This window comes from Coffea eugenioides, chromosome 2 (assembly GCF_003713205.1).
Source record: "Coffea eugenioides isolate CCC68of chromosome 2, Ceug_1.0, whole genome shotgun sequence".
Taxonomy (NCBI): Eukaryota; Viridiplantae; Streptophyta; class Magnoliopsida; order Gentianales; family Rubiaceae; genus Coffea; species Coffea eugenioides.
The window spans coordinates 2899002-2923817 of NC_040036.1; the positions used below are offsets into that span (position 1 = coordinate 2899002).

Consider the following 24816-nt stretch of genomic DNA (forward strand, 5'->3'; position numbering starts at 1 on the left):
GCAAGCAAATGTGAAAAAAAAATACAACGAAACTAAAAGACACACACGTACACGCACACGCAGAGAGTTGTGGCTTGGAGAACGCGACTAACATAGAGGCACACAAACTTATCACTTACCTCTACGATAACACGTTCAGCTTCGAGCAAGAAACCTTGCAGTCCTTGTGGAACCGACCTCGAAACAGGCTGCAATTTGCAGGAAAACATACAAAATATGAATTCCAAATCATAAACGAAACCCTAACAGGGAGAATGATAAAGGAGGCAGGTGAAAGAAAATTGAATTTACCTCAATTTTAGTCCATTCAAGGGCTTCCCAGCTACCAGCGCCTTCAATTTTATCGGAGTCAGTGAATCGAGTGTCGGAAGGGTCACGAAGTGAGGTGGATCGTCCCACCCGAGTCCTGGGCAGGTCCATGGGAACCGTTCCGTCGTGGCGTCGGCGTCTCGGCGGAAAAATGCTTTTCTGCTGATTTAATTAAACAATGATGAAGGAATGAGTAATCACGGGAAATCGTGACAGCGATGTTTAATTAAAGCTGTACGGATATGATTTAATCGTTGACCGATGCGGTGTTTTTTTTTTTTTTTTTTCCAATTTTTTCGGTGGCTGTTTCAAACTTTCAATTTGATTGTGATGGTAGTGACTAGTTGTTGAGACTCTGGAGTCTTGAGAGTTGGGAGATGAAAACTTGTTTGGGGGTGCTCGGCAAAACGTGATGTGGAGGACACGTATGCGAGAAGCGGGGTCCACGTAACCGCCTATGCTACATATAGTTGGCAACTGAATGTAAATACTACAAATGTATGAGCTGATGTTGGAATTGCAATTTCCTGCTAATTTTATATTTTTCGTATTCAGTCGCTTTTGGAAAAAATACTACTAATTTTATATTTTTCGTGACCGTATTTTCTTAAATCATCTTTTTCACTTAACATGTATAAAATTGCTATAGTGTATTTTTTTTTATACAAATTCCATACCTTGTTCAGTTTGGGAGCATTTTTCTATAAAAATTCCATCAAAAAATAACAATTCAAATGGGAATATTTCTCTATACGTCATGGTATTCAATACGTTTATTACTACTACTTTCTTAGCAAGTAATATGGCAGTATAATGCCATTATATACCATCCATGCTTCATGTTTTAATCAAGTTGAAATATAAAAACGTTTGAGATTTCCAATGAGCCTCACTCACGTTTATGGAAGGAAATCAATAATCTTTTAAAATCTTGATGAGTTGGTACGTCATTTCAAGAATGCATAAAAAAAATTTCCGTTAATTCACATACCATATTATATACATGTATACATTTTCAATTTTTCACACATACCATATTATATAATGCAATATTAATAAAATTTTCAAATTAATTTAGGCTTTGAAAAAAAAAAAAAAAAAAACTAATACATCAAGTCTTTGCAAACATATAATAGCCAAGCACACGTGTTGAATTAAATCCCTATTCTAAACACGTTTTTTTTTTTTAATTTGGGCCCCCTTTCTCTCCACTAAAATGCATTTGAAGCCGACATACAAGTTGCTTGTCGATCACAGCCAAAGATGGCAGCAACAAATTAGCAAACAATTGGCTCATTTCCTTGGAGGTTAGAGTCTGTCCGCACCCTGCCTGTTGTGAATGTTTGACTACAATAGGACAAATCAAACAAACCAAAAGCAAAATGGAAAAAACTCTCAGGGGATTGCTTGGAGATGGAGTTATAAATTTCGCTCAAGTGAAATTCAATTTTAATTGTTAACTATTTTCTTCCGTTGTAAAAGAAAAACAGACGATTTGATTTCCATCTTCAATACTGTCAGCGACCCATTTGTCAAGCCAGTAATTAGGCCAAGCTGAGGTGGTTTACTGTAGCTGAATGACGAAACCGGTCAGATGAAATGCCCGAGTTGGCCGAACTCCTGAGGGGCGAAGAGTCTAGAAAAGACAATCCAAGATGTGTATCTATCTTTATTGACAAACAACATCAAAATTGACCTGCCACAAGAAGTTCAAAGGATAATAAAATGAAGATTTACCATTTGACATATATTTCATTCATCTAAGCAAGTTTTAAAATCAACACTATCAGACTAATCGGACCAAAAAAAAGGGTGCTGGGATAGAAAGGAAATAAGAACTATGGAACCATACCTTTCAATGAGTCTGTCATCTAACACACTCCAAATCATCAGAAGATATCCGGCAGACCGAACCCTGCAAAAGGTTTGGCAAAATTGGAGTAGACGAATTACTTGAGCATTCACTGAATACCACTGCCTGGGGACACCCAGAAATTGATTGCCTAATGAGTTCAATACAATCATTATCTGAGTAAGTTCCGTATCCATCAATAACCTGTACCAATTATCAAAATTATAGATCAGAACAAGTGTGTGAATAAAGAAAACTAAGAAGCATTACAATACACGATAGCTCATTTCAGCTTTAGAAATGACAGAAAAGAACAGATATCCTTTTGCATTATTTTAAATATCTAACCAGAATCAGACACAAAATCTTCCCCGAGTAGTTTCAAGAGCCAGCAAACCACCTAAGATATTCATTTCCAGATCAACATTATAATTTACCATAAACAACCTTCTACGCCAAGCACGTGAAGTATGTTAATCACATAAATATCAGATAACACACACGAAAGTGAGGGAAATTCTTTTGTTAGCAGAAAGCTTAATGAGTTAGTTTCTTCCCCATGCATTAAGCGATGAATATGATTCAAATCCAAAAGCGGTCCTTATCTAATTCTCCGTGCCAATTATACAGTAATCCCAAGTTTCAGGCTGATGCAAAATGAGTTTGGCAGCAAGTAATTGGATGTGTTTTAAGTGCATCCAGATTAGATTAGTAAAGAACTGCCTACAAGGTCCAGCTTGAGATAGCTTGGCATCAACTAGCCTGAAAACCTTACCAACTAACAGTTTTCATAAGAACGAGAGACAGTAAACCACCATGCAAGTTAAGCAAGCAAATAAAAAGCCCAACCAAGCCAGAACTTCCACAAGCTTTTTCACATAAGCTACATGTAAACCCTTTTAGTTAGCTCAGATGATTCATTTGCAACACCAAAAGTGGCCATCTCTTTCATTTTACATCATCTTAAGCTGTAACTTTTGGTCTTCATTCATTGCTAAAGGACATTGTGCTACGTCACTCAGCCTTACAAGTACAGTTTCTGGTTTATGATGCAACATACCAACCGTCTCCACAAGTTGTCCATTTCCTCCTCTTTGTGGTTCTACCGAAAACCGATTTTAGCTCAGGCATTTGACAAGGCATTTTTAGCATGAGAATATTTAATAGCCCAGCATTCTATCCTTAAAGCATGGATGATCTAGTAAAAATCCCCACAGAATTTTGCCCTGACATGCACAGAGGAACGGCGTTACCACATCCCATAACTATTCTTCTGCCAATATCGCATCAAAGTACTTATTACCACATGTATAAACTATGTCCACATTCATATATCTAGTCTCATAGACATTTTCTTTTAGAAGTAATTGTACACAACTTAACCAACTAAAGATTTCTGCCATTTCAGATATTTCTATTCATTATGTAAATTGCCAGGAAAATATGAAACAAAGTAAGCAAGGAGAACACAATTAGAAACTCAAATACCAATTTTAAATAGAAAATATGTTCAAAATTACCAGCAAGGAAACCCCACTGATGTCGACCTCGTTTAAGGAGACGAGCTCTAGAAGTCTCTTAGGTGTAGATAATAGAAACTCTGGTTCACAACTTTTTAACCTATCAAAGAAATGCAATGGCATAAGATTGGTGAATACAATTGTATATTGAGAAAAAGTAATTGAAATGGCTTGCAACAAACACACTGAATGCCAATGCCTCACATTGGACATGATCCTAACTAGTCTAGTGTTGGCAAGGAATATGCCTTGTCTACGAAGTGCATACATCTTTCTACTGTGAAAGACAATACATTGGATTGTTGTAGGATAGTATTAAAGAGAGTCATAATCTGGACATAGACTACCAAAAGATTGCATTGCTCAATGATAGGTATACTTGTCGGTCCAATCTGATTAATCAGTACATTTTCCTCTGAAAGTCAGAGATAATACTGACGATCACATAGAGTCAGACCTGCTAACCAAAACAGCCAAAATCCAAATTAAATTGTCTGAACAAGTGTGGATACATTTTATCAACTTGAAAGACATAAAATCACATGGTAATTTAAAGATCATATTCCTTACAGATTAAGCTTGTGAATACCTAGTTAACAATTGATACATAGTATCAAATGTGGCATGTAAAACTAATTATTACACTTTTCTACATGTTGAGAATCTTTCTTGAAAAATATTTGCAAGAGAATGTTTATTAAATTGATCTAAGCCAAATTCAGATAAGAAAAAAACAAAAGGAACGAGAAGGAGGATTTTAAAAACTGACCCTCGAATTTGATGATCTATTGAGGCACCTGGATGCAAACTCACTGTATGTATTCCAAGAGCTTTCAAAGGCTTGCAGATTTTCCGTACCTAAACTCCAGATGAAACATAGTCAAATTCAAAAACGTACAAAATGGTTATGGTAAAGACATCTCCAAAAGAGAAGAAAAAATTCTTTGAGCCGAAGAATAAATTCTGTGGGGTCAAATGTTCATGTGCAATTAATTATTTGCTTAGATCAATTTCAATATATATCAGATAAAACATTTGATCTCCTTGTCCCAGCTAAAACCAATTTTTTTTTTTTATAATGGTAACACAAACAAAGCCCAAGTTAAGATCCAGAAGTACAGACAGAAGAAAGACACATAGAAGGCATTATGCTGTAAAATAAAACGGAAAGCACCATTGAGTGACAGAAGCCTTGTTAGCAATTCTCTCCCCTCAAGGTCTGAGCTGAAAATTAAAAAATATCATATGCCACTAAAATCTGACATTCGATAGCCCCTTAAAACTTATCCTAAATTACTGAAAATCTCCTTGAAATGGACAGCCTTTAAGCTTGAAATAATTCCTAAAAGACGGATACTAACTGATTAAAAAACTTGTATACACATATTTCTAAGATCTGACTCTAAATCTACTAAAGCTTCATCAAATTAAAGACTCTCACAACCAACAAACACCATGTGTTCATGCCTGAAAGACAATAAAATACATTAAATAATCAAGACTGGCAGCTGAAACAAACAAAACAAATCAATAAGAATACCATTACAAAGAAGTCGCAACATGAGAATGGCACAACTTGGGGAAAGTTACAGCTTTTAAAAGTGACAAATGATATTCTTTCAGAAATAGAATGCACAAACCTTGGCAGCCTTTTCTTGAGATGGCACAATGAATAAAAGAAAGGGACTGCTAAATGACAATCCTCCCTTCTCCTTTCTTGCAATGGTATCAGCAGCACACGACACCACCCAAGCAATTTGCTCGGAATCAGAATCTGCTCCACTGGTCTCTACTATATCCCTTCCACTTGAATAAAACTTCCAAAACTCAACTCCCCATTTGTGAACAAAGAAAGGTCTATCTTCACTGCTAAAGGCCGATTCATGTTGCAGAGCATTCTGAATGGTATTCAGACAAAGAACTAAAAACTTTGATGGGCAATCTTGAAAAATTTCATGCCCTCCTTCATCAGTTTTGTTCCCACAGGCCTGAAGCATTGGGACCTCCGTTTTTCCAGGCTTCCCCACATCTTGCTTCCCCTCAGATTTAAAGACTGTAACAGATGCAATTGTGTTGTTCTCAATCTTCTCAAGTTTAAATAACTTTTCTTTTTTGGCATCTTCATTTGCATGATCTTTATTAGCAGCCATGTTCCTTGACAATGCTCGCTTCTTGTCCATATGTGTCTTGTCTACTCTAGAATCTAGAGGTCGTTTCTTATTCTTCACAGCATCAGTTTCACCGTATCTATCATTGAATGGATCCTCAGATGTAGGAAGGCTAAAACACATACCCTGTAAAATTACGACACATGCCTAGCTGTTACTCAAAGAAATTTCCATATAGCATTTATTTATCGTCGTAGATTCCTTTTTATTCCCCGTTTTTCAAACTGACATACATGAATCAGACAGTTTATCGATAACCTATGCCCACTTAAAAAGCAAAACGAAATGAACAGAATTACCCCAACGGGTGAATCCTACTCTCTGGTTTATCAACCACTAAGAATTTAGGACACAGCTACTCAGATGAATAATTAAACGGTTTTGGACAAGCATTCCTGGTTTATAAAATAAAAACCAAGAATCTTCCTCGTACTTTGTCTAACTTCAAGTTTAACGCTAACTTCAATCTCCACCAAAAATGAACAGCGCATCTATAAGTAATTTAAAACCCAGAAAATCTTCAATCTAAACTCTGAATAGTAATTCAAAGTACGATTTTAGAGCTCAATTCATGCAAATTAACGAACAGAACATTAAATCAAATAACCAACAACCCCAAAAGATATGCTTAACAATTAGCTCAGACAATCCAAATTCATAAAGTAAATACATCAAACGCAAATTAATCAAGTCTAACACATTAACATATAAAATTGACAACCCATTGTCCATTTTTCACTCTTTTTCTTTCTTTCTTTCTTCATTTATCTATTTATTTATCCTTTGGCCCGCCCAGATAATAGAAACCGATTACAGTTCCGAAGAAAAGCACATCAAAAACTGCAGAACGAAATATTTTGAAAAGAAGTGTAAATTTCCAAGTAAAGATTTACCTGACACTTGCGGCGTTTGCCTGTTAGTCGACGCTTTTTAGCAGCAATAATGGAAGCTATGCGATTAGAGATTATTACTATAATAATTTATACCTTCATTTTTAAATCTCTAAAGTAAAAAGCATCACAACGAAATATGAATTTTGTATGTCTGTCTTGAAAATCGAGATATAAGTTATCACTTGAATCTCTAACTTCTATGTTCACATTGTATTTGTTAAGAAGAAAATGTGATGTACGATACAGAATATTATATTAAAATTAAAGGCCCAGTTTGACAAGTGAGTTTTTTGGGTATTTGTCTAAAACTTTACTGTAGAAGTTTTTTTAAAAAAATTTTGAAGTGTGTTTTTTTTTGAATATTTTGAAGTGTATAGTTTAAAAATTTTGAAAAGTTTTTTGAGGTTACTGTAGTTAAAGTTTTTAAAAAACTTGTAGCAGACAAATTTGACAAAAAAATCTCTAACTTCTATGTTCACATTGTATTTGTTAAGAAGAAAATGTGATGTACGATACAGAATATTATATTAAAATTAAAGGCCCAGTTTGACAAGTGAGTTTTTTGGGTATTTGTCTAAAACTTTACTGTAGAAGTTTTTTTAAAAAAATTTTGAAGTGTGTTTTTTTTTGAATATTTTGAAGTGTATAGTTTAAAAATTTTGAAAAGTTTTTTGAGGTTACTGTAGTTAAAGTTTTTAAAAAACTTGTAGCAGACAAATTTGACAAAAAATTTGTCTGCCAAACAAGGCCTTTATATGACAATAATTACCTAACAATAGTGTGCACTACGTTATTACAATTGATACAAACCATTTTTGCAAAATGAGATCGATATGGTTGTCCACAATTTTCGCATAACTCATAGAACATATTGTCTATATTAATGCTTTGAATGTAAGCAAGTATTCGAAATTATTTAACCTTGTAAGGGGTATATTTCATAATGAAATTAAGTAGATGGCCAAGATGGATACTGTAAGAAAGTTGAAAGAGATGATAGATTCTTATTTTTGTTTACGAAAAGTACGAATGAACATACGGGGCAAGCAGCAATGAGAAGAGATGATAGATGTCGATGAAGTATTATGAGAAATGAATAGATGTGATAAGCATGGGAAGAGATGATAGATACCGATGAAATACTGGGGTTTTTGTCCTTTTCTTTTTTTGTCGAAACAATGAACTGTTGTGGTTGAAGGATGCTATGTTTTTATCTCTTATTATGGTTTTAGAAAAGTTTTAATTGGAGTGAAATTCGTATTTGATGCAAGCCAATTAAAGCGTGTTGAATTCAAAGACGAGAACATCTCCTATTATGATCTTGGGGAGTCTTAATTGGAGTGAAATTTGTATTTGATGCATGCCAATGAGAAACGTGCTGAGTTCAAAGACGGAACCGTGGTGGTGATTTGAAAGACATGCATACTAATGACTTAAAATGGTGCTGAACATGCACATATTAATGAGTTATTTCAATTGTAAAGAATAATGTTACATGATGAAATGATTTCGAAAAGTAACTAAATATCGGTAGTACATTCAGTGGGAGTTGAGATGAATGTATTTTATGGACTAAATTAAATGTAAAAATGTTAGAAAAATGGAATTGGGAGTGAGAAGGTGTGTGTAAATTTATTGTTGAAAACTCCTTCTTAAATTTATATAGATATAGATTATTATTATTATGTTAAATGTAAATTCGTGCATAACACGGGTTGCAATACTAGTTTTTCTTTGAGTGCAGTGACAACTGACAACCGACAACTGACAAGGGGTAATGTAATATGTTTTCCTTTTCAGCAAAAAGGAAGTGACCAAAAGTTTGAACGGAAATGGCTTTCTGGAAGGATACGAAAGGTGACCGCGTCCCAAGTGAACTTTTAACTGCCCTTAGGCCCGCTTTATAAGCAGCAAAAGTTGTCCTGGAGTATTGTTTTCGGCGGAAGACGCTGACACTGGTAGTAATCAGTCAGTCAGTCCGGCCCCTAGCACATGATGGAACCATGAACGGTCGGTGGCCCAGAAAGCCCATCGGCCTTGTGAGTATTTATTTTACAGAAGAAGCCCTTTCTACTCCACCAACAAACTACCAAATGTGGCGCACGGCTTCTGGATCTCATTTGGAGTTGCGGTGCATTTATTGAAAAATATTTGATAATTAATTTTTTGTAATTTAAATAATATAATTTTTCATAATTTAAAAATACTTATATTAGAAGTGTTTTTTATAAGCTCTCGCAATTCCGATTCATGTTTTGTTCAAACTTGTATAATGAAATGTGGAAGTACCTTTCTCAAATGCTTAAAATGTACATAACTATATCAAGTGCAACTGCCATTGGTAGGTAGGTTAGATTTTGTTGGTAAATATATGTATTCTTTTCACTAAGTGTTTTTTGGGCCTTTTTCACTATGTGTTAGTGGTATTTATATTATTATATGTGGTTATTGTTCCCACAATTTGTGTGCGTCGATTATAATCTTGTTCAAAACTTATTTATATTGATCTCACTATTTCAAGACATCATATCCACTATTAACTCATTTATTATAATTAGCTTCCCCGGCTTCTTATTAATATCACGTGTGATATCGTCACTATCATTAATATTAATATCAATGCTAAGAAGACATCGGTTTAGTGGATAAAGTTGAAACTTCATTATTCTATTATTAATTTTCATATCAATAGTTAAATAGAAAAATTCATGCTAAGAAAGATTTGGTCTATTGATTAAAGGTGAGAGCTTAAGGTTTAAAGGTCCCCAGTTCAAATTTCACTTTTCCCTCATTATTTTTTAAATCTCACTTCTTCCCTATTAAATAAATTACACGTAATACTGTACCATTGATCTTAAACCCTTACTATTTTAAGAAAATAGGAATATAGTGCTATAATGACTTCATGAGCAAATAACTCAACTTGGGAATATAGTACTGGGAGGTTGGTTGTATTGCAGTGTGCTACGGCGGATTCGCCGCCTGTTGGATCAGGTTGCTGTGTCGTTTAGGCACATATTCCGGGAGGCAAATGGGGTTGCAGATAGGTTAGCTGCTTTGCAAGGTTGTCCGAGTAAGGTTTTTGATTCACCGTAGCTCCTACCAAGAGAGGTTCGGGGGTGCATTGCTATGGACGTCGTTCAAGTCCCGTCTTTTAGATTAGTGCTTGAATAGGGGCTAGGAATCTCTAAATCTCTTGTACCTGTTTTTGGTATAAATAAAGGTTAATATAAAAAAAAAAAAAAAAACTCAACTTGGGTTGATGACATATTATTTCAGTTTACAAATTACACTTTTAGAAACAATGATAATCATTTTTGACTTTCAATATTTTGTGTTTTTGGGCAAAGAAAAATTTAAGAATAGAAGAGCTAAATCCATTCTAAGGTCAAGAAAAATGTTTAGAATGGTTTCTATAAATTGCTTGTCTTCGGCGCAGGCGTGGACTAACTTCTCTACTTATCCCAAAAAAAAAAAAAATAAATAAAAATATTGAGAGGTTTCGTTAACGTGATTATTCAAACTAAAGGGGTAAATTTGCCAAACAAGAGAAAAAAAAAATTGAGGCGGATGACGTATCCATAAAATTGACACGTATATGGCGTGCGAAATTCGCATACGATAAAAACAAAAGTTGTTCGCGGGTTCAGGGCTAGGGTTTCTACCGGTTTCAGACTTGCGCCGTCCGCCATGGTTCTCAAGTATGTTCTTCCCGAATTTCCTTCGCTCCTTTTTTTTTTTTCACGTTTTTAGTGCTTAGATTGCTTTTATATTAATTTGGTTCTTTGTCCTTTTTTCCCGTGGTTGTTACATCATTCTGAAACAGCTCGTTTCTTGATGTTTATTGTTGGTATCTGCTGGTACCGATTGGTAGCTTTTGACAATTAGCAGGAACTCTGTTTGATTATGAGCTAAGATTTTAGGGACAATTTTAGGTTTTAGTGTTTTATGGAATCTCTATATTGGCATTTGTGGGAAGAAAATGAAGAATGTATTAAGAAGAACAGAAGCTTCAGGGTTTCCACGTGGATCTTCAAATTAGGTTCAATATCGTGTATTTGTTGGGTTTCTGGTCCTATTTGGATCTTGTCACCGGTTGGCCTATAATTTTTGATGGATTGCTGCTTTAGATGAATCGAATTAGAGTAAGAAAATGGAAATTTCTCGGTAGGCCCGTTGGTTAGCGTCGTCATCTCTGAGCTACTGTTTTGGAATTGTGTAATGTAACAGGTTGCTTATGCTATCAAGAGATCTTTGTAATAACCTAATTAATTTTGCAATTACAGAACTGAACTTTGTCGCTTTAGTGGAGCCAAGATATACCCTGGTAAGGGTATCAGATTTGTTCGCTCTGACTCCCAGGTAGAGATAATGATCATTTTGATGTTTTCATTTCTCATGGTGTTTGCCCCTTGAATTAGTTTTGAGCAAGCAGGATGGTGGCCGTTGTTCAATGTTGGCATTTTCTACTGCATACTGATAGATATATCATGTGTTTGACCTCTGGGAAGCTAAAATTCTGGTTCCGATACTAGGTTTTCCTTTTCGCCAATTCCAAATGTAAGAGGTACTTCCACAATAGGTTGAAGCCTTCAAAGCTCACTTGGACAGCCATGTATAGGAAGCAACACAAGAAGGTATTATACTTTCTCTTCCTGCATGTGGGTAGATCAGTGTGCACAAATGTCTCTTATTATAAAGTTTAATACAGGAAAACATGCTTCTCAAAAGCATTTGTTGTTGAAGTTGGATGGCTTTGATGTGTATAATTCGTGCTCTCATAGGACATGGCCCAAGAAGCTGTCAAGAAGAGACGTCGTACAACTAAGAAACCTTACTCTAGGTCTATTGTGGGAGCTACTTTGGAAGTCATTCAGAAGAAAAGAACTGAAAAACCTGAAGTTCGTGATGCTGCAAGGGAGGCAGCTCTCCGGTATTCTTTTTCTTTAATTATAGAACTTGGGACTGCTGATCCTTCTACTTAAAATTTAACCTTTTGCAATACCATAAAAGTGACTTGGTTCTGTTATCTGCAGTGAAATCAAAGAAAGAATAAAGAAAACCAAGGATGAGAAGAAAGCTAAGAAAGCTGAGGTGATGGCTAAGACACAGAAGAGCCAAGGCAGGGGCAATGTACCCAAGAGCGGAGGAGCAAAAGGTCCCAAACTTGGTGGCGGCGGTGGCAAGCGCTGAAGGTTGTTTAGTGTTTGACTTTCTGATATAAAAGTTGATGTAAGTTTGAAATCTACCGAGGTTTTGTTAGGTTAATAATTGTGTCCTTGCGGGTTTTGGTTGGCTGTCTGTTTTTTGATTCATTTTGATGAGCAGCATTTATTTTTGTTTAAACCATTTTGTTAGGTGGTTTACTAGTAGATCATGGTAGGGGATCCATTCGACCTGCAATTTTTAATTTTATAACGTCTATGTTTCTCCTGTTGAAAGAAAATTTTACTTGTGTTTTTTGTTTTAGAGGTCCACAACTTCTGGAATTTGACAGACATCGATTATAATGGGTCTTATGCGTGTGTTGTTGGAAATCTTCGAAAGTTTGATGCACAAATTCGAGCTAAAATGTTTTACTTCTTACCATTAGCAGCGTACAAAATGTTTTACTTCTGCTGTCAAATAAACTGTCATCTGTTTCCTAACTAATCTCCTTATCCAATACGCCCGTCCTGAGCCCCACTCTTCTGGTGGTTATTGGTAACGCGTGTCTGGCCAGTTTTTACTTGTCAAAACCCCATTGTTTAGATTTTCAGGGTTGGTCTCACTGCATCCAATTATTCCAGCGAGTAGTTTAGACTGCTCGATTTGCCGAACGATATTCCTTGGGTTTCCACGCTGCTTTGTTTTAGATTAAACGTTGCGGTTAATCTGTGAAATGTTTCAGTCTTTCAGAGGTGTGCTGTGGGCTCAACTTTGTTGAAAGGTTTGTCATGTCACCAAACGACACTATTATACTACGATACATGCGCGTACGTATAATCTTCATTGTTTTAGTAATCTAGTTCCAGTGAACCATGTATTGATAAACACTGATGTCACCTTCGCAAATTTTAGTTTTCTTCTTAACAAGTATCTTTAGGTGGGGTGTTATAACGTTATAATGCATTTCCATGCTCTGAAACCTCTCTATCTCCATTTACACGGGACAAGTTCAGAAATGTTCATTGAGGTTCTTGACAGTTTGATCTGGCTTCGCTAGAATTTCATACCTCCATTATGTCAAAGGGGAAGCCGCAGGAAAAAGAAATATGTGGAGCAGCTAGTAGGGTGGGGTCTGGAGTTATCGAAAGATTTGAAACGGGAAATTTTATCTCACTTGGAACTAATTACTTAGCAAATTTAGCAGTCGACCTTTGACTGAGGTAATGTATTGTTGCCAATTAAACAAGCAAGGCCTCGCAATCTTGTTCTGGGTCATATTTTTTTTCTGGAATAAAAAGGTTCCACAATGTATGTAGAGCAATTTCATTGGTCAATGATTAACTATTAAACTTGTCGCATAATTGATCCGGACTAAAGTAATTAGGCTTTTTTTTTTGCTTATTGCGGATTAAATCATCTTCCAACCACATTGTTTGTTTAAATGTAAATGTCACTGAATATGATCAGAACTTGCGCACAAAGGATTAAAAAAGATTAAAGAATTTTTTCCCAGAAAAAAAAAAAGGAATAGAAGATAGAGAGCAAGTAACGAAAAAGTTAATGAACTTCGAGTCTTTCTAAATTGGCCCAAAGCTTTAGCAAGAAGTAATACTTACGCTGAATTCCATGCCAGTCAGTGACAGTGCTTTTAGTAATTACATTAGTGCAACTTTCAGCTACTAGTTCCTTAAATCAAAGTGAATATAACCTCTTCTCTAATTTTTATTGCACGTAACATTTTCTCTAAATCTTAATTACATTATTGTTTTTAAACGGTAGGAAGGACTAAACACGTAAGTAGAATACCAATTAAATACTCTGGTTAAGAAAACAAAAACTCCCAGTCACAATCTAATGTTCGATTCTGAACATAAATTTTGATTAGCCCTTTTTTTTTTTTTTACCCCTTTTTTGTGACATAAACATAATACTGCAAAAATTTTGTGATACGACTACTTTCCCATTTCTTTTTTTTTTTTCCTTTAACAGAAAAAGCAATCAGGCTTTTCCTTGATCTCACTTTTTAGCTGACAGAGGATCTTTCATCTTAGGAAACTGATCGATTTTAGGAAACGGTTTTGGTGTAATCAATGGGTCCGTCCATTCTCCTTCTTGAGCCTTCACCCCAATCCAGCACTCCCTGTCGGTTAAAAATAACCGCCACTGCAAAATGGAAACCCCAAACCCCACCCCCCCCACTTCTCTAACTCTCACTCCTCATCATCTACTCTACGAACCCCACCTCCTAGTCCTTTCACCTCGTCACAACCCAACCACCATCTGCCACCTCACCACCGTTCTTAAAGTCCAAACACGTGTCACCAGATCAAGCGACAGTTTTTGGTGCAATCCTTGAACCGACCACGCCAGATCCCAAATTCGCCCAGGTGTTTTCTCTTCGCGTAACGACCACCGACTCCCCTGTTTCTCTCTCATAACTCGCAGCACACTAGCCACGTTCTCCGAAGCCTCCATTCATGACGCAACCCAATAACTCCATCCAAATCCTAAACTGCTCCCCTTTTTAAAGACCGAGAACTAGACAAGTACTCGTTCAATTTTCTTGAAAGAGAGTTCGAAGGTATAGAAACATGGCGGGTGAAGATATAGAAAATGGGGCGGGAAAAAACAGGGGAGGAGGAGCGAACTATGCAATTCATGCAGAAGAAAGAGATGCTCAATGGATATCCTGGCTGATTCCAGTTTTTATTGTAGCCAATATTGCTGTGTTTGTGATGGAGATGTACGTCAACAATTGCCCCAAGCATATTGGGCCCGGTAACAAGTGTGTGGCGAGGTTCCTGGGGAGGTTCTCTTTTCAGCCTCTGTCCGAAAATCCCCTTTTAGGGCCTTCTGCTTCCACGTAAGCTTCCTCTAGTTTTTATTTTCTGTTACTATTACTAAAAGGTTTGAATTTTTTGTCTCGCTTCTTAGTTATGGAATTGAGGATATACTTTTTGTGGTCTAAAAATGTGATCTTTCATGTTTGGAAGCATGATTATGTGCTTCTGATTGAAACTCAATGAATTTCTATTGTGTCAATTATTTTGTCATCGGAAATCCTCCAAAGTTTTGTGCTTTACCAGAAAGTAGGCTTGTTTCTTTGCTTAATCAGTACTGATTTTCTATTGTTTTTTTTTCTTTTTCTTGGGTTTAGTGCCTCTTTGGAACTTGAAATTTGTAGGAAAATTTTTTGAAAGTTTTAGGACAAATATACGGAGGATGAATTCCGAAGGATGAATTACGTACTTCAATAAGAATTTAAAGGTCATGTGTGGTTGTCTCCTACTGTAATTGTTGCTATATCTGTATCTGCATTAACAAAATTAAACATACTTACGGATGGGTAGATTATTATGAAAGTAACTGCTTCTTAGGCCGGGGGAGAGGTTTCCTTTTTTTTTTTGTCTGGGTAAAGTGAGAATCCCCTTTTAGACAGTCAGCTAGCTTTTGTCCTTGGTGGTTTCTTCAATAATGCATGGTCTGCCTTGTGTTTCTCGGAGCATGCTGCAAATAACTTTTACTTTGCTTACGGTCAAGTGATAGTTATCTGAATGTTATGTATCTTTTCAGATTTGGAGTTGTGGTCAAATGGTCACTGACCAATATAAGGTCTTTGATCTCCTTTTCTTTTTAGCTTTTGTGGTCAGTTCTCCCTCATTGGTGGTTCAAGAGACTACTAGAGGATTTCGTAATTCAGATGGGTTCCCATTAGGATAAGCCAGTCATTGATAGGAATTTTTCTTTTCTAATGGGAGGCCAAGGTTAACCAAAATATGTATTGCTCCTTTCCTGACATAATACCTTTCGATTTAGTCTAGAGAAGATGGGCGGTCTACAGTGGACTAAAATTGTTCATCAACACCAAGGATGGAGGCTTATCTCATCTATCTGGTTGCATGCTGGCATTATTCATCTTGTTTCAAATGTGTTGTGCATTGCACTTGTTGGCATTCGCCTGGAGCAGCAGTGTGGCTTTGGTATGTCATGCTCCGACCTGTTTCTTCAGTTAGTCTAAATTCTACTACCTTCCTCCTATGCATGAATTTTAAGGGAACAAGATGCAGCTTTAGATATGGTTCATTGCTTGTGTTTAATTTAATAGTTCTTTTTTCAAGAAGACATTTTTCAATCCGTTTTCATGCTAACATCGATTTAAATTTTGATCTGGCAGTGAGGATTGGAGCTATCTACTTGTTGTCAGGATTTGGAGGGAGCATACTTTCCTCCTTATTTATTCAACGTAGCATTTCTGTTGGTGCTTCTGGTGCTCTTTTTGGACTTCTTGGTGCTATGCTTTCAGAACTAATCACAAACTGGAATATTTACACGCATAAGGTGGGTATGAGTTTTTCTCTTGCATGTTAGGTTGTTGAACATGCTATCAGGCCACTATTATTGACAACTTTCCAAATACTGGTTGTTTGTGCTGTTATGTATGGGAACATTTGAAAGGCTTTGCAATTGGGACAGTTTACTGATGATATGACACTCTTTTTATCCTTCTAATTTCAGCCTTTTTTTTCCACCCTTTCAATATCTAGGTTGCGGCGCTGTTGACCATATTGGTGATTGTTATCATTAATCTAGCTGTTGGGATTTTGCCGCATGTTGACAATTTTGCTCATATTGGTGGATTCTTGACTGGGTTTCTCCTTGGTTTTGTCCTGCTGCCTCGTCCTCAGCTTGGTTGGGTAGAGCGGCGTAATTTACCGGCTGATGTTCGTGTTAAATCCAAATACAAGGCTTACCAATACGTGCTGTGGTTGGTTTCTCTGGTTTTGCTGATTGCAGGGTGAGTCTGCTCGTCAAATGAATTGTTGTGAATCTTACCTGTGTTGTTTATGTTCTTTAATTCATTGTTTAGCTACTAGAGAGAACAAATTCTGTCATTTTTCTGGGGTCAAGTATGCTTTCTGTATGTATTACGTGTGAGCTGCCTTTATTTTTCTGCTGGGTACATTTGGTTAGGCTGTTTGGCTGTACCTTGAAATTATTGTCCATGGATAGCAGGTTACCTTTCTTCAAGCATTGAATATATATATATATATATATATTTTTTGTCATTGGACTAGTGCTATCATAGACTGAAATTTGGGAGGACATTCAGTATTGGAGTTCACACATTTTGATTCAGTGCAATGACATTCTAAATTCTATTTGGTTGATGCTTGCAGGTTGACTGTCGGACTTGTAATGCTATTTCGAGGAAAGAATGGATATGAACATTGTCATTGGTGTCGCTACCTGACTTGCGTTCCCACCTCTAAATGGAAGTGTGATGGGGAGTAATTAGCTTCGAGAATTTGGGTTTCTTATTTGGTCTTCTAACTTAGAGTTTGTCAGGTGTAAATGATAGCTTGGTAAATAATTTGTAGGCAGTAGACTCGCCACTTTCTTTGTGGTACCATTTACAGCTTCAAACTTTTTTCGTCTGGGCTATTATACGAATCGAGGTTTTCTATTTTTTTTTTTTTATTTTAATATTGTTGTGTACATGCACGCAATAAAAGTAGATTCTCGTTATTGTTGCATGACGTTCATGTTCGAGATGAATTCATTGCCTATTTTTTTGATAGTACTTCATACTTTACAACGTTTACCTAAAACTCCCAATTGTTGTTTGGCATCAGTTTACTTCATCGTTACAGCCTTTTTCATGGACGATGATGCCGGCTGTTTATGGTAGTTACTACCAGTCATGCAGCCTTGATGAGAGAGGCACACTTTTAACATGGCCAACCCAACTCAGCCATGCTGGAATTATAACTTTATAAGACGCGCCATGCAATAGTGGAGGGGAGGAAATTTTCAAGAACAGTAGGGGAGGGAACATGGTGAAGATGGTCTTAGTGATGACTATAGTGGTCATCATATCGTTTGTACATTCTGCAATCGTGGGAGAGGCTGTAGATTGCAGCACCGTGACAGCTCTTCTATCTGCTTGTTCTAGCTTCATCATAAATGGTGCCCCGGATCCACTTCCTCTATCTCCATGCTGTGTTGCCATCACCACCCTCAATAATCTTGGAACCGACTCTTCCCAGAGTCGCCAGGTTGTGTGTAAATGCTTAATGGAGCTCATTACCAATTACAACCCAAACGCCACTGCTATTGCTACTCTTCCTGGCTTCTGTGGTGTTTCTCTTGGCTTCACCATTGATCCCAACACCGACTGTGAATAGTAACTCTCTCTCTCTCGCTCTCGTCAGCTTCTACCATAGCATCCATTTCTCAGGAATCCTAATACTTACTTTGCCTATTATTTATTGCAGCATCTCATGATCAGGTTGATTTTTTGATGGCAACAAAATTGTCTAAATCAGTAATCATATGACGCGAGAAGCAGGAGAGCTTGGATGAGTTGCAGATTACAATCCAGAAGTAGATGCAAATAAAGTACTGCTGTTTTCTTTTTCTTTCGCTTTTTATATCGAAGAAGATATGTGGTGTGAATAAGACCTATACTGCTAGAAAATCAAGAAAGTATTTTAGTACCATTCGCTACTTTTAGACGGCCGTGTTGTGCGAAGCGGGACCCCGTGACGCTAATTTCAGGACTAATACGCTATGTTGTAAGGTGATTGAACAAAACCAATTGCCAGGAAAAGCCTGAATTTCGACGACGGTACAATTCGACATTTAACTAATGACCATACGCACGAGCTGTATATTTCTGTTGGATTTACTTTGACCCCGCATTAAGAGTGAGTTAAGAGCGGGTTGGAAAGAAAAGAAATTTTTTTTTTTCTGACTTGTCCATTTCATTTCTATGTTTAACGCAGTTCATTTAAATAAGAGAAAGTTCTTTCCTCTGAAACGTGCATTCTGACTTTTTTCCCCCCCTTGATATCCCCTTCATCAGAAAAATCTCTAGAGAACTTTTTCTAATTTCACCCTAGAATGTCTAAATAATAGCATGTCAAATTTATAGTCATAAATTTATGTACTGCATCACCATTTCTTAGGCTATTTGTGAGCTCAATTAATTTTTGAACGTAATTTTTCATAATAATTGATTTTTCTTATTTAAAATAATTGTTTTTTTTTATATATTAGGAGACAAAGGTGTATTTTATTCATTGACTTTTGAACAATTGCGTCAAAAATTTTTTTTGAATCTCACATCAAAATTGAAAATAGATTATAAAAAAATTATAATTGTTCCGCTTCATGTAATTTATATTTTGCATTGCTAATTATATTGCTAACAAATGCAATTTTAACTTAAAAATCTATATATTAGAAGGAATCAAGTATTATAACTGAGGAATTTTGATATTAATTCTCTTTTTTTGGAGTAAAAATATCAAAATTTCATATAAATAGATAAATGCTATTGTAGAACAAATAAAATAAAAAATAATAACACATATTATGTCAAAAAATAAATTAAGGGCAATTAAGTCAAATTTGTGTCCCGCATATTCTATTCTAACATTTAAATATTTTGATTATACTAAACAGTGAACATTCAATTCTAACTTGTCTATCAAACTTTGGAACAATAATTTTCTTTCCTACTATTCGCGGTAATCATTTTGGGTGAAAAAACCTTTCCATTTTGGGTATTTCTGTGTACCAAACGAGACGAGAGCAGCGTTGGTTCAAGTGGGTAATGATTGATTTTTCGAAGTATGCAGGCACATGTCTACCAGCCACCTTTTCCACGGGTAAGCAAGCAAAGACATAATAATTTTTATCTTTTCACTTTCACTGAAACATCCAAATGTATATTATTGCCTCCTTGAATTCGTGCAACGAAATTGAAGAGGACGAAAGAGCATCATGATTTTGGCGAAACAAGTAAACTTGATAACCTGCAACTGTATATTATTTCTCGCGTAGCATCCATTCAGGTAAATTACCGATATTACCCAAAAAAGGCAGACCATGCGAATAGGAAAGCAGAGGGCTTGTCAAGGTTTATTCTCTTTCAGACAAGTAGGCTTGGTCTTGTATGGCCCGTGACTCAATTCGGGAAATTGAAGGCAAGCATGCTTGCTTCTTTCCTAATGCTATGAATTTACCGAAGACTTCAATCGCAGAAGACCACAAGGGACCGGAATATAATTTCCACCTATAAAGCAGACCATGCATGTCTTTCTCAGCGCCGGACTGTTACCTGCGGCCGACAACAACTCATCGTAATTCACAACAGTACGACTTTTGGGTAAAGTGTAATCCTTTAGTGAAAAGGTTGACCATTATCTCTTCAACTGGCATCATCCAATCCAATAATCCGCTCGAATTCTGCTTTAATATAAAAGGAGAGCCTCAAGGCAAGACATGCATTCAATCAACCGCAAAGTGATAACTTATTCTCAATGTGATGCATCAACATCATAGTGCAATGTGAAGAGTTCTAAACCAATCAACTTAGCATCTATGCAGTTAGCTAAGCTAAACACACAGAAGCCTCGTGTTCCTTCAATCTCTTTATGTTTTTGACATGTTTACAAGCAACAGGCGTCTTATATTACAAACCAAACCATCCAACAAGACTACAGCAAACTACAATTTCACACTGCCTTGGATGCAGGTCTAGTTATGACCACACCAATGTCCTCGTGCGGAGTTTGATTAAACCCTTTTGCATGATAGAATACAACCGTCATCAGATGCCCAGCGGCATGGCATTATCATAGTCGAGATAAAAGAGCAGGTATTAGCGCCTACTACGATAAGTAGCACCAAAGTCCACATTATCACCGTGGACTCGCATCCCTACTCTATCCAAACCAGAGCTATGGTAGGCTTTGCTCCTGAGATTAGAGTGTGGGCTACCTCTCTCAGAAACGGTTTCTGCATCCCAAAGACTGGGAACAAACTTCCTATTCGCCCCAAGTCTCTCATACTGTGTCCTTTGTCTGGGGGCACTTTGTGACCTGACTTTAGCAAGAGATGACTCCGTATTAGCCATGTAACTGGGGTGACTCAGGTAGTCACCGTACACGCTCCTAGAACACTCGCTCCTTGAGGGAGTAAAGGGACCTCTTCTGCTGCTACTGCCAGGTCTAGAAGATGCAGAGTGTAGACATGGGCTGTTATCAGCAGTCCATGCAAGTACGTGTTCCTCTTGTGGATGGAATTTTAGTGACCTTAAATTTGGAACTTCCCCAGAAGATACACTTGGATTTGGTTTCTCAAGCTTTGTTGCAAGTCCAGATATTGGATCAAATGTTGTAACGCTCTGCCCATTGTCATTCCAAGCCCGAAAACCCTGTGAAGCCTGGAAGATCTTCTCACTTTGTCTTGGGTTATGATGTGGCTTCCAAGTGTCTATTTCAAGTATCTTGATGCTTTTCTCGTCGTCACGGGACACATTGTTTAAGCAGGAACCATTCTGGTTGTTCCATGTACATTCTTCCATCCAGCGATCTAACCAACTGGAACCCAAATGCAATCCCTCAACTTTGATACTGTTGCTGATGTTTGGTTTTGAAACCCATCTCTGCATTCATGGCAAAGCAGAAGCTATCTATAAGATGCACAACATTGCACTCTGGAGAAATGAGAATTTTTTGAAAGCAGCAAAAATTCTGTATTTTCTCTCTCATATTTGTTTTTGGTTCTTTTCTATCTCTTAATTTCTCCTTTTTCTCTTTCATGAAAATATTACATGCGTGACTGCACCAGATCATAAAATACTAGATGCATGACTGCACAAGATAATAAACAGCTGGTCAATTTACCTTCAGCTCTGGTCCTTCGTGTTTGGTACTGTAAGAACGCTGTGGAATGTCATGCTTTTTGGGTGCTGGAGTATCCTGAAGGTGAATACTAGACATATGAGAAGTTTTCGTTGATCATAAAACCAAACCAACAGGCATCCTAGTGACCCATAAATAACTTATCACTAATTATGATAGATACCACTAATGGGAGGTTAGTTAAATTGAGCTAATGTAAACATTAAACTTGCACATGAATGGAATTCTTGATTCTTTAATTTAAGTTCTTTATCCACTGCCTGCTGACACCAGTTTCCATAATTTTCCCCCCTTTTGTAAATAGTTTCAATAATGTTTATAAGATTATGAGTAATGAAAACCTCTTACATGTCCTATAGGCTACTATCATAACACCAACAGGGATTAAAAGTTCTACGCTACTCCATGAATCAAAACGAGCGCTACGTCTCAAATTTTGACAAGGAAGAAACCTTGAGTTTTTTTTTGCTTTTTTTAATAATTTGAGATTCTAAAAGCTTTACTATTACTTAACCTTGACATTGATGGTTTCAATGCCGGTCCTAATGCGAACTAATCATCACAAATAAAGATGCAAACTGAATGGATTTGGAAACACTTTCCTGAAATATGACAATGGTTGTAGATAGTTCAGCGTTACATGTCATCAATTTGTTGGCAAAAAAAAAAAAAGCAATTTTCAATAGGCAAGTAGCTCTGTACAAGTAACATATTTAGCAAGTCGTTAGCTTCCTTCTGCATCTAGAAAAGGAGATTTATAGCTTAGTGAAAGTGAAGTGAAGTTGTACTTACAGCATGGCAATGCTGGGAGGCCTTCATGTGAGCATGGGAGGAGTCTGAAGTGTTAGCCCTAGTAGCAGATGCTCGAGCTTGTATTCGAGCCATTGCCTGCATTCGGCGGAGCATGTCCGCACTTTGCTTTCTGACAATGTGACCTCTGACTAGAGCTTGAAGTTTTACCAATCCCTTAAGGGCCCTTAGTGCTCTCCTAGCCTATAAGACAGTCATCAGTACTTACTCAACAGTAATCAACTTACTAATGCATTAATTTACTGATGCAAATGCGCATCAGCACCATAACGGCAGATACAAAACATAAAACGGACATGCATTAAGGCAAAGTTTGGCCTGTGGAAATCTAAATGGAGAATCAAAAGATTTGTGAGGCTCAACCATTAAGGAACTCAATGTCTACCTTATTGTTTTATATGCTAAGACCAATAAGGCGGAACAATTGTACCTAGCAGCATTCCGCCAGTATAAATAAGCTGCAAATTAAAAAATATTGCATTCAAAGTTCTACTGCATGCGGATATGAATCAAATAATCAAATACTACATTTTACCTTTCCATTAATTACAGATGAAGCTGATGAGGTAATTTTTAAGCCATTAACTCCAAAGGCATGGAGCAGTTTTCTTTGGTTAAAGCACATGCCTGGTTCTTCAATATTAACTGCTGGCTATCAAAGCTAATGAAGGATGGTCATTTAGTACTAACTTTTTTGCTGATATCCCATGATTCCCTGCTCTATTGTGGAAAGTGACTCAGTCACTAGCCAAGATATTCTTTGAAGGTCAATTTAAGTTGTTAGAGAGTCTAATTTCTAATATTAGTATAACTAATCTTTACCCAATTTCCTTTTCTAAGCATCTGTTTTAAAGGACACACCACACACCCCAAAAACAAAAAGGGTGAAGAAGAGCATCACCAAATACAGAGAGAAGGAGGTTCTTTTTTCCTTTTTTTTTTTGGGGGGGGGGGGGGGGGGAGGGGGGTGGAAGGGGCAAGTTATGCAATCTTGTGAAACGAATCACAGGGAAAAAAAAAAAAAAAAAACTACTGCACATAGTCAGAAAGACATGATACCGATACTTTCCCTATCTGGCAAAGTAGACAGCGGAATTCGTAAAGTTCAAACCTTAATCCAAGAACTGACACCTACAATGCTAAACGTCACTTCATTATTACAGTAAGAAAGACTGTAACTTTTCGGACTTTGCTGGAAAAATCACTAACCAGGTAAGCTCTGAAAGCCGACTGAATCTTAACAGCCGCCACTTCTTGCCGCCAGTCTCTGCCGCTGCTGCCCGGAGGAGTGAAGGAAACAGTTCTAGTCCCACCAGCAGACGTGCTGGCACGAGTCAGCCTGACGACCTCTGCAGCTGCCTGGGCGGCAGCAAGAGCAGCCTCGGCGACGGCGGCGGTGGCAGCCGCTACGGCTATGGCGTGTTTGTTTGGGTCCAATTCTGCATAGGGGCTGGAAGAAGGGTCGTCGTAGGACCATCTGAGGCCACCGCCAGGAGCATTTAAGGTCTCGTTGTCATAATTGGAGGAAATGGAAGATTTGATGAGACCCCATTTGGAACTGGATATGGTTTTCTTCTTATCTTTGGTTGAAGAAGATGAAGAAGGTGATGACGATTCAGGGAAGGCTGAGGAAGGGGAGTTTTTGGAGCCCAGAAGCGAACGGAGCCATCTGGAGGTTTTGCCCATGTTTCATTTTGCAGGTGGATTTCAATGGCTTCGATTAATGTGAAAGAAAGAAAGCATTTTGTCGGAGGAGAGAAGAGGGAAGTTCTGGTTTTAGTTAAATTTGAGATCAGCTGAGAATTACTACAACTAATTACTGCAGATTTTATATGTAGCCCAGGGTGGATCAGTGGAACCAGTGTGTGTGTGTGTTCGAGTTCAGCGCTGGCCTCACTTTCAACGCACTTCGCTGGAGCTTGGAGCATACGTGCTAAGGTTTTAGTAGTACTCCCTCCGTTCCACTTTGATAGTCCTGTTTTCCTTTTTCGTCTATCCTAAATTGTAGTCCACTTTTCAATTAAAAAATGTAGTTGTATTTTAATTTTTCTAAAATGCCCTTATTCAATGTAAGTTATTGTTACTATAAACCTATCCCATTTAATGAGAGTTGATTCTTTTTTTACCATCAATTCAAGTTCCCATAAAGTTGTACTCTATTTAATGTGAGGGTATTTTAGGAAAATAACAATCTAAATTTACTTTTCCAACAAAATTAACTACTTTTTCTTAAATTGTGTGAAAAAAGAACAGAACTATCAAAGTGGGACGGAGGGAGTACTTTAATTCAGTTTCACATTTTGAATGAGAAGCACAACGATAATTGACTGCACCTCCCAAGAATCAAGATTTTTAACCGTTTCCACCTTTCACTCTCTGCTCTCCAACTTCTCTAAATTTGCA

At 37.1% G+C, this 24816-nt stretch overlaps 5 protein-coding genes across 5 annotated transcripts; 3 read left to right on the plus strand and 2 right to left on the minus strand.

Moving 5' to 3' along the window:
• Positions 1 to 1586: 1586 nt before the first annotated feature.
• On the minus strand, positions 1587 to 10434 carry LOC113763029. Its single transcript, XM_027306712.1, has 7 exons — positions 10419 to 10434; positions 6743 to 6819; positions 5322 to 5975; positions 4451 to 4539; positions 3682 to 3781; positions 2162 to 2365; positions 1587 to 2005 (listed from the first exon to the last, which is right to left on the minus strand). Exons 1-6 carry the CDS (start codon positions 10432 to 10434, stop codon positions 2177 to 2179), a joined length of 1125 nt encoding a protein of 374 aa, XP_027162513.1. The 3' UTR covers positions 1587 to 2005; positions 2162 to 2176.
• Positions 10338 to 12233, plus strand: LOC113761448 (60S ribosomal protein L24). Its single transcript, XM_027304442.1, has 5 exons — positions 10338 to 10443; positions 11029 to 11104; positions 11278 to 11379; positions 11527 to 11675; positions 11779 to 12233. Exons 1-5 carry the CDS (start codon positions 10433 to 10435, stop codon positions 11933 to 11935), a joined length of 495 nt encoding a protein of 164 aa, XP_027160243.1. The 5' UTR covers positions 10338 to 10432; the 3' UTR covers positions 11936 to 12233.
• A 1941-nt stretch (positions 12234 to 14174) lies between these two features.
• On the plus strand, positions 14175 to 17368 carry LOC113764135 (RHOMBOID-like protein 2). Its single transcript, XM_027308199.1, has 5 exons — positions 14175 to 14753; positions 15707 to 15870; positions 16065 to 16228; positions 16435 to 16685; positions 17068 to 17368. Exons 1-5 carry the CDS (start codon positions 14482 to 14484, stop codon positions 17180 to 17182), a joined length of 966 nt encoding a protein of 321 aa, XP_027164000.1. The 5' UTR covers positions 14175 to 14481; the 3' UTR covers positions 17183 to 17368.
• A 171-nt stretch (positions 17369 to 17539) lies between these two features.
• LOC113764136 (putative non-specific lipid-transfer protein 14) lies at positions 17540 to 18449 on the plus strand. Its single transcript, XM_027308200.1, has 2 exons — positions 17540 to 18074; positions 18166 to 18449. Exons 1-2 carry the CDS (start codon positions 17725 to 17727, stop codon positions 18173 to 18175), a joined length of 360 nt encoding a protein of 119 aa, XP_027164001.1. The 5' UTR covers positions 17540 to 17724; the 3' UTR covers positions 18176 to 18449.
• A 1713-nt stretch (positions 18450 to 20162) lies between these two features.
• On the minus strand, positions 20163 to 24223 carry LOC113764113. Its single transcript, XM_027308176.1, has 4 exons — positions 23623 to 24223; positions 22396 to 22596; positions 21586 to 21660; positions 20163 to 21344 (listed from the first exon to the last, which is right to left on the minus strand). The coding sequence occupies exons 1-4, from the start codon at positions 24097 to 24099 to the stop codon at positions 20559 to 20561; spliced, it is 1539 nt and encodes a 512-aa protein (XP_027163977.1). The 5' UTR covers positions 24100 to 24223; the 3' UTR covers positions 20163 to 20558.
• Between the last annotated feature and the right edge of the window lie 593 nt (positions 24224 to 24816).